This window comes from Cricetulus griseus, chromosome 4 (assembly GCF_003668045.3).
Source record: "Cricetulus griseus strain 17A/GY chromosome 4, alternate assembly CriGri-PICRH-1.0, whole genome shotgun sequence".
In the NCBI taxonomy this organism is placed as follows: Eukaryota; Metazoa; Chordata; class Mammalia; order Rodentia; family Cricetidae; genus Cricetulus; species Cricetulus griseus.
The window spans coordinates 76,111,535-76,124,812 of record NC_048597.1 but is presented as its reverse complement, the minus strand read 5'-3'; the positions used below and the strand labels follow the sequence as shown (position 1 = coordinate 76,124,812).

General features: G+C 48.3%; 1 protein-coding gene across 3 annotated transcripts in view; it reads left to right on the top strand.

Moving 5' to 3' along the window:
* The first annotated feature begins 16 nt into the window (after positions 1-16).
* CUNH7orf50 (chromosome unknown C7orf50 homolog) overlaps positions 17-13,278 on the top strand; it is a 106,023-nt gene continuing 92,761 nt past the window's right edge. The window contains exons 1-2 of one of the 3 annotated variants that reach the window (XM_035444782.1): positions 17-166; positions 5,358-5,484. In XM_035444782.1, the coding sequence (XP_035300673.1) occupies positions 5,359-5,484 (126 nt within the window). In that variant the 5' untranslated portion in view covers positions 17-166; position 5,358. Of the gene's footprint in view, positions 167-5,357; positions 5,485-13,278 lie in introns of those variants that run through there. The other 2 variants (XM_027413478.2, XM_035444781.1) reach the window with 2 other exon arrangements.

Below are 13,278 nucleotides of genomic sequence, written 5' to 3'. Positions count from 1 at the left end.
CGACGGGCCCTCTCCCTCCCGTGCGGCGGCCATTGGCTGGCTGGAAGACGGACGCGGGTTCTATCCAATGGAGAGCGCCACTATTCTGAGGGCGGGCGGCGCGGAACCTGCTGAGCTGGTGGTGGTGGTGGTTCGTGGCCCAGGCGTGCGAGAGTGGGCGCTGCAGGTGCGTGATCGGCGGGTACCGGGGGGATCCCAGCCTTTGGGGAGATGGTGTCCTGGGCCCGGCCGTGCGTATCTGCCTGGCCCTCCACGTGAATCCCCATAGATCCGTCCAGTCATCCACCTACCCATTTACCCCTGTGGATACATCCATTTACTCATCCATTCGCCAACCCCTCCACCTACTTATCCATCTACCCATCCATCCACCTCTCTACCCACTGATCCACCCTCCCACCCCCTCATCCGCATCCTTCATCCACTCACCCACCCACCCATTTATCCATGCATCCAGCAGTCCTTTCATTCATCCATCTTTACAAGTTGGGTGTGGTGGTATACGGCTGTGATCTCAGCATCCCGGAGGCTGAAACAGGAGAATTGCTGCCAGCTCCAGTCCAACTTTGTCTACCAAATGAGACTCTTTCAAAAATGCAAAAAGATTATTTGGTTGCCTTTATGTATTGGCGTCACTCAAGGCTTTGGGACAATAACAGAGGACAGAATAGGAATCCCAGATTTATGATCCCAAGTTCTAGACTGGAGATCACATATTAGTGGTCTTGGGTACCATGGAGGCAACTTTGAGGAGTCTATTCCCTTCTGTGACCTTGTTGAGGCATAGTCTTTCTGGTTGCTACCGCCCAGTGTATAGTCCTATGTACCCCAGGCTTATTCTCCTGTCTCCATCTCCCATCTCACCGTAGGAAAGGTGAGATGACAGATGCATGCCACTGATTCCAGAATTTTATGTAGGTCCTAGGTATCCAACTCTGGTGGTCAAGCTTATGTGGAGAGTGCTTTTACCCACTGAGTCTTTTCCTGCCCCCGTCTTCTTACAGTAGCTGCTGCATTAAGCAGTGCCTCTGGTTTTCATTTCCTAAATGACTAATGAAGTTTGGCATCTTTTCATGTTCTTTAGTGTCTGTTCAAGACCTTTGCTCATTCTAAAACCTGTGTGTGTGTGTGTGTGTGTGTGTGTGTGCGCGCGAGTGCATGTGTGTGCCAGTGCCAGAGGTCAACCTTAGATGGTGGTCCCCAGAAGCCCTCCACCTTGTATTTTCATGACAGGGTCTCTCACTGGCCTGAAACTCACCAGTTAGGCTAGGCTGGGATGGAGCTCAGGTTGTCAGCCTCAGTGGCAAGTGCCTCTACCTGATGAGCCATATTGCTGCCCATCCCCCAATTTCTTTACTGTGAGGTTTCAAGAGTTCTTAGGCTCTGTGCTCAGCTTTCTTGTTAGGCATGTGGTTGGTATACATGCCCTCTACCCTTTCAGTTGTCTTTACTTTTTTGCTAGCACTGTTCACTCATTAGAAGCTTTTAAAATTTGTTTTATTTATTTATTTATTTATTTACTTATTTATTTTTGTTTTTTCGAGACAGGGTTTCTCTGTGTAGCTTTGGAGCCTATCCTGGCTCTCGCTCTGGAGACCAGGCTGGTCTCGAACTCGCAGAGATCTGCCTGCCTCTGCCTCCCGAGTGCTGGGATTAAAGGCGTGCTTCACCAACGCCCAGCTTTATTTTGTTTTTTGGGAAAAGGTTTCTCAGTGTAGCTCTAGCTATCTTGGAATTCACTTCTGTAGACCAGGCTGGACTCGAACGCACAGAGATCCACATGTCTCTGCCTTCCAAGTGCTGGGATTAAAGGTGTGTGCCACCACTGCCTGGTCAATTTTTTTTTTTTAAATTGCTTATTTAGTGTGTGTGTGTGTGTGTGTGTGTGTGTGTGTGTGTGTGTGTGTGTGTGTGAATGTACCTGAGTGGGATGTCTGTGTACCGTGTGTGTAGGATCCCATAGAGGTCAGAAGAGGCATCAGATCTCCTGGAACTGGAACTGGAGTTCCAGGCAGTTGTGAGCCACCATGTGGGTATTGGAAACTGAACCCAGATCTTCTGCAAGAGTAGTAAATGCTCTTAGCTGCCAAGCCATCTCTCCAGCCCCTTTATATTCTATTTTTAATTGTGTGTGTGTCCAGAGGTATTAGGTCTGGATCTAGAGTTACAGGCAATTGTGAGCTGCCTGTTATCAGTGCTGGGAACTGAACTTAGGTTTTCGGTAAGAGCTCTTTACCACAAAGCTTCTCTCCAAGGACAGAACTTTGTAGGTATGATGTGGTCCAGCTTATTTTTCCTTTGGCTACTTAGTTACTGGTATTTTATCAGGGAGACCACAGTGTTTTCCAGGGCAATAAGGGTTCATCCCTGGAAATTCTAACAATCTTAGGCCTGGCCAATTAAAGTTGTGCATACCTTTAATTCCAGCTCTCAGGAAGCAGAAGCAGTCGGATCTCTGTGAGTTCAGGGTCAGCCTGATCTACCTTGTGAGACCCTGTCTAAAAAAAGAAAAAAAGAAAGGGAGGGAGGAAGGAAGGAAGAAAGGAAGGAAGGACTTAGGCTCTTTTACAAGTGGGGTTTGGTCTATCCTGAGTTAGCTCTGTGTGGTGTGAGGTTCTTACACACCTTTCCCCTTGGCTCTCCAGCTGTCCTCTCCAGCTCTTGCTGAGTAGATTGCTCTTTGAGTTGTTTTGGCACCCTTGTTGAAAGTCACTTGACCCCAAACAAAAACATACGTGTCTCTCTCTCTGTCTCTCCCTTCATTCCTTTCTTTCTTTTCTTTTCTTTTTTTTTTTTTTTTTTTGATTTTTCGAGACAGGGTTTCTCTGTGGCTTTGGAGCTTATCCTGGCACTGGCTCTGAAGATCAGGCTGGTCTCGAACTCACAGAGATCCGCCTGCCTCTGCCTCCCAAGTGCTGGGACTAAAGGTGTGCGCCACTACTGCCTGGCTCTTTCTTGGTTTTCAAGACAGGGTTTCTCTGTGTTTAACAGTCCCGGCACTTGCTTGCTCTGTAGACCAGGCTGGCCTCAAACTCACTAAGATCTGCCCTGCCTCTGCCTCCCGAGCACTGGGACTAAAGGCGTGTGTCACTAACGCCCGGCTTAAAAGCAGATGTTTTCTAAAACAGACACTCATTGCCTCAGTTGAGAGTTGCTCTCTTAAAACCTTGTGATGTAGAACCATCTTTTTCTTCTTTTGCACAAATGGACTTTGTGCTTAACTTTTTTTTTTTTTTTTCTTCGAGACAGGGTTTCTCTGTGTAGCTTTGGAGCTTTTGGAGCCTCCTGGCACTTGCTCTGGAGACCAGGCTGGCCTCGAACTCACAGAGATCCGCCTGCCTCTGCCTCCTGAGTATGGTTATTAAAGGCGTGCGCCACCAACGCCCGACTGTGCTTAATTTTTTAATGCTAGCTTCCCGGGTAACCACAGACCTTGCTTCTCTCCTAAGCGGTGTGTAAATATTTGCTGAAGTTTTCTTACTTCTCTAATGAGGTAATTGGCTGGCGTTACCACCCCTATTTTCAGTGTCCCTGTGTCAACAGTCTCTCCCTCTTTTATGATTTCTTATTATATTGCTAATTGAAAATTATAGCCTCTGGCTTCAAATATTTTTTTTATGAGAAGGCTTAATTAAAAAAAATAGAGCTTGGAGTTTTCTGATTCTAGAATAGTAATATTCTTTCCATGTGCCATAGTCAGTGACAGCCCCAGTTGGGACAAGAATGCCCTGATGCCAGCCCACGTGGGCTGCAGGTTCACAGCACATGCCTGCAGATTTGATCTCTGGGGGTGTTCACCCTTCTAGAGCTCTCTGTTTTTTCCACTATGCTTACCCTCTGAATTGAATCTGGAACCTTTTGTATTAACTGCTGAGTTAGTCTCCAGCCTTAATTATTCTTTTTTTGGTTGTTGTTCTCACTTGTGTATTCTAGGCCAACCTTCAGTGTCTTATGCTCTTCATATTTCTGCTTCCTGAGTGCTGGGATTACAAATGCCTGCCACTGTGTCCAGAGAGGCAGACTCTTTCTGTGTGGTGTAGGCTGGTCTGACACTTGTGACTTTCCTCCTGCCTCAGCTTCCCAGCTGCAATCACAGACAAGTGCCACCATCCCTGTCTTGCTAGTTGGTTTTATATTCATTTTTTTTTTCTTCCTGCTGTGGGAGGAGACAGACTTCATGATTAGATTTGTCTCAGTGTTTCAAATGTAGCTTCATTCAGTCCTTCGGAATGGCTTGGGGATCTGCACCAGCTTGAAGGACACCTCAGGCCCCTCGGGGTCTTTCAGCCTCTCCACCCATCAATGGGGCATAATACTGGTCACAGCTTGTGTAGGGGTGTGTCGTAGCCTAGATTTGGAGAGAATGGAACTGTCCTTTAATATGTTCTGATTAAGCAATAGGCAGAGCTCTACCTTTGGAACCTGGTGACATTAAAAATGGTGATGCTCTTAATCTTTCTTTTCTCCTCCTCCTCCTCCTCCTCCTCCTCCTCCTCCTCCTCCTCCTCCTCTTCTTCGTATCTCGCTCTCTCTCTTTTTGAGATGGGGTCTAACTAGTAGCTGTTCTGAACTCCCTATGAAGACCAGGCTAACCTGGAACTCCTGGAGAGCCCCCTGTCTCTGCCTCCCAATTATGCCTTGCTATCACTCATTTTTTTTATAATTTATTTTTATTTTATGTTTATTGGTATTATGCCTGCATATATTTAGGTGTGAGAGTGTCAGATCTTGGAGTGACAGTTGTGAGCTGCATGTGAATGCTGGGACTTGAACCCAGGTCCTCTGGAAGAGCAAGCATGTACTTTGACCTTTTAACTTTTATGTGTTTCTTATTTTGTATGTGTGTGTGTGTGTGTGTGTGTGTGTGTGTGTGTGTGTGTGTGTGTGTTCATGCATGTATGCACATGTGTGCACACATGTTGTGTATTCATGTGTGTATACACACTCAAGCATGAGGATTTGCAGGCGAGAGGACCATCAGGTATCTATATCACTCTCCATCTTATTTTTTGAGACGTAGTCTCTCACTGAACCTGGAGCTCACCAATTCCACTAGGCTGGCTAGCCAGCAAGCCAGAGGGATCCTCCTGTCTCCACCTCCCCAGCACTGGCTTTGCAGGTGTGCTGTGCTACACCTGACTTTTTTTTCCTCATGGATTCTGGGGCTCACACTTAAGTCCTCATGGCTGTCCAGGAAGCACTTAATCAGCAGTCATGGCCCTGGTTAGCACGTTTTATTTAAACCTCTTTTGTGTTGTGACTGGTCAACTGTCTTCCCAACTGTTTAACAGCATGACACTTCATGGCACAAGGCCTCTTCCTTCCTACCATTGACCCACCTGCACCGTCTCTTCCAGGATGGTAAAACATAAGGGAAAAGGTCTAGGAGGGACAGAGAAGAGTAAAAAGCAAAAGCTAACACCAGCAGAAGAGACGCTGCGGGCATCTGAAGCCAGGCCAGGGAAGGAGGGGGCCAGCCCCAAGGTAAGTGACTCTGCGAGAGCAGGCATGTTTGTTGCTTACTGGAGCAGTTACGAGACAGAAGTTTGGCTGATGTGTGGGTACCCATGTTTACTGTATACTGTGATGGACCAGCCTGGCCAGGTAAAGGGCCTGGGAGAGCGGGGCCTCCTGGCTGTACTCCCAGGGATCGTCTTGAAGTGTGTGTTGGTTGTGGTCCAGGTACTTAACGTCTAAAAACTCAAGTCTAGGGGCCGGGCCATGGCTCAGTGGTAGAGCGCTTGCCTGGCATGTGGGAAACCCTGATTTTAATCTCACTGAGATAGGGTATGAACAATGTTAAATGTTGTGTGGGTTTGTTTTTCACCCTATAACATGTATCTGCTGAATGTATGCAGATATATTGAATTGAAATATTTTTGCATTTATTTATGTATTCATGTGTGCACCTTCGTGGTGCATGTGTTAAGGTCAGAGGACAATTCGTGGAAATCAGTTCTTCCCTTCCACAAATATGGGATTGAACTCAGGTCATCAGACTTGGCAGTAAGCTCCTTTACCTGGTGGGCAATATTGGTGGCCACAGACACATTTAAATTTTAACATTTCAAATCTTTTTGTTACCTGCAAAGTTCTGGCTATTAAATTCTTTCATTGATAGTAATTCAATTTAAAATTAGTTGCTACTGCCCTCCAGACATCATCAGATGCTACTATTTCAGGTTTGTCAGTGAACATGAAATAAACCTGATCAGATGCACGTATGATAATATGGCTGGGCTTTGCGGGATTTAGCACTCAGGCAGTCCTTAAATTTGCAATCCCATTGCCTCTGCCTCCTGAGTGCTGGGATTATAGGTGTGTGATATTAACCCTGGCAAGATGGTTTCTTTTACACCATGCTGGGTGTGGAACCCAGGGCCTTTCCCATGCTAAGCAGAGGCCCAACAGCACAGCCCCACGTTAGGCTCCTAGCCTTCTCTCCTCACGCTGTCCACACACTTGCAGGTAACCAACCTCATGTTGGAGAGGGATTGCCTCAGCATTGTGCTTCATTTCTCTCTCTTTCTCTTTGAGAAGAAAGCAGGAAGCAATCTGAGTATGTTTTCTTCGGGTCTGTGTTATGCTACATCTTGGTCTGATTCAGAGCTGGGAGTTTCCAGGAGAGCCACAGGCTGTGTTTGCTTTCCTGGTTGCAGGTGTTAGGAGGCAGGAGCCCTGGGCTGTTCCATGGGTCTTAGGAGGAGGCCCGGATGCACTGGTCTGCCTCTGAGGTGGTGATGTTCTGGTGGCGTGGCCAGCAGGGGACTGGCCAACAGGGGTCGTCAGCCACTCTCCTGCTGAAAGGAAGTGGGGGGTCTAGGGTGCGGTCCTCAGTTGGCAGGCATGATGGCCACTGTGACTTAGGACTATTGCTTGGGGACTTAGGTCCTTAGGTCTCCTCCTCATGTTTCTGGAAGCCAGTCTTGCATACAGAATGAGGCCCCTCTCTGCCTAAGAATGTTGGTCTCTGTGGATAGAAACATTTCTTCCTTCCGCTCTCATGGGAAATTGTTAGAAGGATGTGTCAGGCATAGTTTTTAGAGGAAAACTAAGGAGAGCTGAAGCTAAGTATTCAAGAAGATCGCAGCGCAGCGGCCCTATCACCCAGGAACTCATGGAAAAGTACTATGCTGGTCCACTCCTGTCCCCTTGTGGCTCCAGATGAACCTCTGGACTCGGCACCAGGGAAGGAAGAAGCCCCTGTCCCTACTTGGGCCAATCCATTCTCCTCCCAGAAGTGTCCATGTGGGGAGCTCCCAGAGCCTGTACAGCCACTTCCCACAGATCAGTGCTCTGTGCCTGAGCCAGGACCGCCCAAGTGTCCCCAAGTGCTGGGAACTTCATTGCCCCTTGGGGAGCGGTTTCCATGGAGCTCAAGTTCCACTTGGGGCTCTGGGCCCTGAGGAGCTGCTGCCTGCTTGGGCCATGGCCCACTGGGTCCGGGTGCTGGAGTGTGTGGGCACCTTGCCCCAGCCTCTGCTTGTGACCTGCCCTGACCCTTAGGCCTTGGAGATGTGTGTGGTTTGTGATGCCTCTGCACAGGGAGAGAGTTCAAAACACCCTACTGGGCATCTTGGAACTGGTTCCTATTTCCTGACTGCTGGTCGGAAAGGCTGTGATCCTGCTGCCTCCCTCTTCCTAAATTCCCACAGGCAGCACATTTGTGGGCCTTGGTGAGAGCTGCAGTTCACAGCAATTCCCTACGCTTAACGATGATCTGGACCAGAGGTGTCTTGTCCTTGTCTGCTGTAGGAAGAAGCCCTTCCTGGAGCCTAAGCCCCAATCTCTGCCTTTGTCCTTCCCAACAGACTTCTTAGAGCAACTGTGGAGGAGGCTGTGGTAGCACTTGCACTCGGGAAGGGATGGCTGAACCCCACGCTGGGCCATACTAACTTGCCTGGCACCCATTTGAGTTGGGACAAGCCAGTAGGTGGCTGTGTTTTTGAAGATGCCACCTTCCCTCCCTGTGAACGCTGTTGAAGGCTGGTGGCAGTAACTCAGATGTGGAGACCAGACTGTCCCACATTCTGTTAGGCTAGATGCATAGTGACCAGTCACCAGAGAAAGGAACAAAGTATGCCCTTCTTCCTTCCTTCCTTCCTTCCTTCCTTCCTTCCTTCCTTCCTTCCTTCCTTCCTTTCTTTCTTTCTTTCTTTCTTTCTTTCTTTCTTTCTCTCTTTGCTTCTTTCTTGCTTTCTTTCTTTCCTTCTAAGACTATGCTGCAACTAGGGCAAGGGTAAAGTCCTTGCTTTGCAGGCATGCGTGTTTACTGTCTGGGCAGTCTTGACTGAGTTTGTTTCCTCTGCCAATTAAAGACTTAGAAGTCAGGCAAAGCCTCAGACATGGCAGGGCAGCTGCAGGTAACAAGACTTTATTATAAGTGATGGAGGTGAAACTCAGGTATACACACACCACAAAGGATATGTGTACAGCTGGCCAAGCCAGTGGCATCCAGGTCCCCAGGGGTGCTGTTCTCATCCATAGTAGGGCTCAGGCTGCATGGAAGTCATCAGAGCTGCTGGCTCTGTTGCTGGACTGTGGCCCTTTAGAAAGTCACATGTGTCATGTGGGCATGCAACATGTGGTTTCTTAGGAAGCCATCCAGAAGGAATTGGGAACTTTATGGCCTGGAAACTGCCCAAATCCCTTATGGCCATGGTAAGATAGTGACTGGTCAGCCTGGGTTTTGTGGCTGAACACTCACCTGTGGATGAGTGGCACTAGTCTTCCTAACAGTGTGTGGGAGTCTCATCATTTGTCTTAAGGGAGTGGTTAAGACAGTGGTGAGAAGCCCAATCTCATTGCTAGCCTTTGGACTGAGCCGTAGAGTCTGACTCATCGGTCACTCTCCACACCAGACTGTGTGGGTTCCTCTGGGCCGTCTGCTGTGGGAGGCCTTGTTTCCCTGCTCTGCTCCCTGGCTGTCAGTCCCTGCTCTGCACTGTCCTTTCTAATTGTTTTGTCCTCAGTGGCCTCAGGCGCCAGCTCTGCATGGTTCCACACATTTGTTTACCCATGCACCAGGTTTGGACCTTTGACCCATTTCCAGCTTGGGTCTTGGGAACATGCAATGGGCATTACAGGCATGAGCCAGCTTGGCTGGTTGTGCACGGGGTTAGCAATGTTCAGTTGAGAAGCACAGCTCTAGTTAAAGCACATGTTTGGCTTGGGTATAAGTATGGGTTCTACCCCCATCATGGCATTAGCCAAGGGTGGTGCAAGCCTGTGATCCTGCAGCACCCAGGAGGTAGAGGCCGGAGGATCAGAAGATCAAGGCTATCCTTGGCTACATAGCAAGTCGGAAGCCACCCTGGATTATATGAGACCCTGTCTCAGGGCGCCAAAGAGTCTCCATGGGTGAGCCCCCTGATATCCAGTTAGGGTTATAGTCCAAGTGGTCGACTCTAAACACATGTGCAAATGAGCAACACTAAATGGACTGACTCAGCAGGATGTATTTATACACACAAATGTGTGTATCCGTGTGTATATGTGGGACAGCAATAAAGAAAAGGTCATTAAGTTGAGTGGGGGTGGGGAGGAACTGGAGTTAGGAATATTTTTGGTGGGAATGATGTAAGTATAGTACTCATGAAATTCTGGAAAAATAGTAACAAATGTTAGAAATAAAAGCAAGTAAGAACCAAGCTGTAAGAATATATGTGTGCACATGCTCATGCACACACATGCACATGTATCATATAAGCAAAAAGCAACCCCAAACCAGAAAATTCCAAAGAAGGGAAAAAGATCTTCACGTTCATTGACCATTTATAAACTATCTTGGGCTAAGGATTGATTGATTGATTGATTGATTGATTGATTGATTGATTGATTGATTTTCGAGACAGTGTTTCTCTTTGTAGCCCTGGTTGTCCTGGCACTGGCTCTGTAGACCAGGCTGGCCTCGAATTCACAGAAATCTCCTGCCTCTGCCTCCTGAGTGCTGGGATTAAAGGTGTGTATCATCACAACTAGCCAGTTTTTATTTTTATTTTATTTGTATAGTACTGGGATTGAACCTAGGGTATTGGGTATGCCAGAGAAGTACTCTATGGTGAGCCACACCCCCAGCTCCTCACTGGAGCATTCCAGGCAGGTGCTTTACCTCATACCTGCTCTAACCGCCATAGCAGGCTGATGACTGCATCTGGCCAGGGGCTATGGTTCGTGTTTCTGAGGTCCCAGGTGTGGAGCCCTCTAAAGTCAGGTATCTTCCTTGCCTATGCCTGCATTCTCTAGCCTTCACCCAACTCTGCAATAACAGAGTGCTAGTATAGGCAGTGGGTCCTGCCCTGTAGGATCCTCGGATCCTTAATTGTAGAAAGGCCAGTGGTCGCACTTGGAGGAAATGATGATCTAGCCCATGTGGCTCAGTAGCCAGACAAGTCTGGCTACATGTCTCCCCGCTTGACAGGACTGTGTTGGCTTGGAGGGAGTGAGGCTGTGTGTCACTGCTGTGGTGAAGGTTGCCATGGGTACTGTTCTGCAGAGGGCTCCTGGGAGATGTGGGGGTCTGAATGTGTGTCCGCATCGATGGGACTGAACACCAAGAGGGTGGTTTGTTTAGAGTCTGAGTATTCCTGAGAGCAGACACACCTCCCTAGCCCATAGGAGACAGGCTGCCATCCAGGGCCTGTGTGTCATTAGCCCCCTGGCATCCCTCCTCTGTCTCCCAGGGAGGCTGCTGACTGATCTCTCAGTGGCAGCTCCTGGGTTAAGTGAGTACAAACCAAGATAAAGGAATCCTGCTTGGAAACTCAGAGGAGCTTGGCGTAGTGTTTGAGTTCTGGTAGAGGCCAAGGACAGGGGCGTGTGCCGGCATGTCATAGACTGATGATGTCTGGGGCATACAAGGAAAGAGCTGGCCTCAGGAAGCTAGTGTCTGTCTACCATTGCCTTCACACCATGGAGCTGGCCCAACCCAGGATAACTTGGGTCATTGCCCATGGGCAGAAGTGACAGTTGAAAAATGTAACTCCTGTGTTGGGACCCGCCATGCCATCCTGCCAGTGACATGGGGGCAGGGAGGATGGTGCCACCAGGGTCTTGCCCTTCTTTTCCATAAAAAGAGACACCCCCCCCATACTAGTAGATTCTTAGGAAGTTGCAAAACTACACAGAGGGCTGTCCCAAGTACCCTTCACCCAGTTTCCTGCAGTGACAGCTGGTGGCCCTGCCCACAGTGATGAAGCTTGCAGAGCTTGCTCAGGCTTCAGGGTGCCTTGTGGGGTTTTTTTGTTGTTGTTGTTTTGTTTTTTTGTTTGTTTGTTTTGTTTTTCAAGACAGGGATTCTCTGTAGCTTTTGTGGCCTATCCTGGAACTTCGCTCAGTAGACCAAGCTGGTCTCTAACTCACAGAGATCCACCTGCCTTTGCCTCCCGAGTGCTGGGATTAAAGGTGTGTGCCACCACCTCCCAGCTGCTTTATATGTTTCTGTGAGTGTGTTCCCATGCATTCTTAGCACACATGCTGACTCCCATAACCACTAGTCATGATATAGCTGTCCCCCACAGCCCTCACCCGCCAACAGAGCCAAGGGCTTCTGGGATCCTTGCTTTTGTGACTATAACTGACATAAGTGTTTGTGATCACTGGGTTTTGTTTCTGTGGAGTTAGTGCCAGGGTGTAGTTGCTGGGTAGTACAGCACAGTGTATTTAGTTTTTAGAAGAACACTATTCACCCCAGTGACTGTATCATCTCCCCAGACCTATGAACAAGTAAGATGGATTTCTCCGTGCCTACAACATCTCCTACTTTAGCTATTTGGATCACGGAGTTTGTTTGTTTGTTTGTTTGATAAGATGGGGACTTGCTGGCCTAGTACTCACAGTTCTCCCCTCCCTGCCTCAAGAGTGTTGGGTTGAAGGCATGCACCACCAGACCTGGTTTGTGCAGTGCAGGTAAGGGTACCTGGGACCTTGAGCATACTAAGCAGCCATTTCACCAACCAGGCACATCCCCAGCTCTGGTTAATGTTTGATGTGCCTGTCTCATTGGCTGTGGGTCACCTTTATCTCTTTCTCCTGGTTCTTTTTGGAGTGGTCATACTACTACCCCACTAGTCCCACTCGGAGCAAGTAGGCAGGTGCTACACCAGCCTCTGCCCAAGCTCAGGTACCTCTCTGTCCTTTTCCCCAACCTGGTGTCAGATCTGTGGGGGAGCTAGTACGCCGGCCAGCTGTCCTCACTGCCATGAAAACCTGACATTCTCACTCCCACTCCAGAGAAAACAGGACCCACTCCCCATCCCCAGGCCAGCTGTGTTCCCAAAGCATCTGCTGCTCCAGTGTCTGCCTCGGTCAGCCAGGGTGATGTTTGTGTGCTGGGCTTCCTCATGCCTGATAGAGAATAACTCAGCAAACATAATTGGACAATGTTTGTTGTCTTTCCTGAGTTGCATCAGATCGATGTAAAAAAAATTAGCAAATACAGAAAAATGCACAGGAAAAACCACAAGCAGTTCTCTCTCCCCAGGGTGCTGAAGTTCTAGATGTGTCTCCCTGTGCTGAAGTTCTGGAGTGTGCAGTGCCTTGATGCCCTCAACATGGTCCTGGAAAGTGCGAACCACACACCAGCCCGGGCACTGTACAGACATTTGTGTTCTTGCTTTTCAGTGAAGAGATTTCATTCCATTTCATTTCACTTCCCTCTTTCCTTCCCTCCAACCTTCTCTCTCTATTTCATTATTATTATTATTATTATTATTATTATTATTATTATTATTATTTTGTTTGGTTGGTTTTTGAAACTGAGTCTCGCTATGTAGCTCTGGCTGCGTTGGATCTCAATGTGTAGATCAGGCTGGCCTGGAATACACAGACATCTGCCTGGCTTTGCCTCCTGAGTGCTGGGATCCAAGTCGAGATCACCACATCCCACTTTCTTTTCTCCTTCCATTGTCTGTGTGTATGTGCTCATGTCACTACTCACAGCTTCACATGCATGTAAAATCCAGAGGTTGATATCAGAATCTCCCTCAATCGCACTTCATCTTAGCTTTTGAGACAGGATCCCTCACTGAACCCAGAGCTCACTCAACTGGCCGGCCTGCAAATCCTAGGGTGCCTCCTGTCTCCACCTCTCCAGTGCTAGGAAATAGATCCATGCACAGCCCCACATGGCTTTTGTTTTTGTTTTTAACTTGAATGCTTGAGATCTGAACTCAGGTCCTTATTCTTGTACCAGAGGTGCTTTACCAGCTAGCTGTCTAACCAGCTCCCTTCCTCTCAGTTTTTCAGATATAGTTTTATTCTGTAGCTTAGACTGGCCTA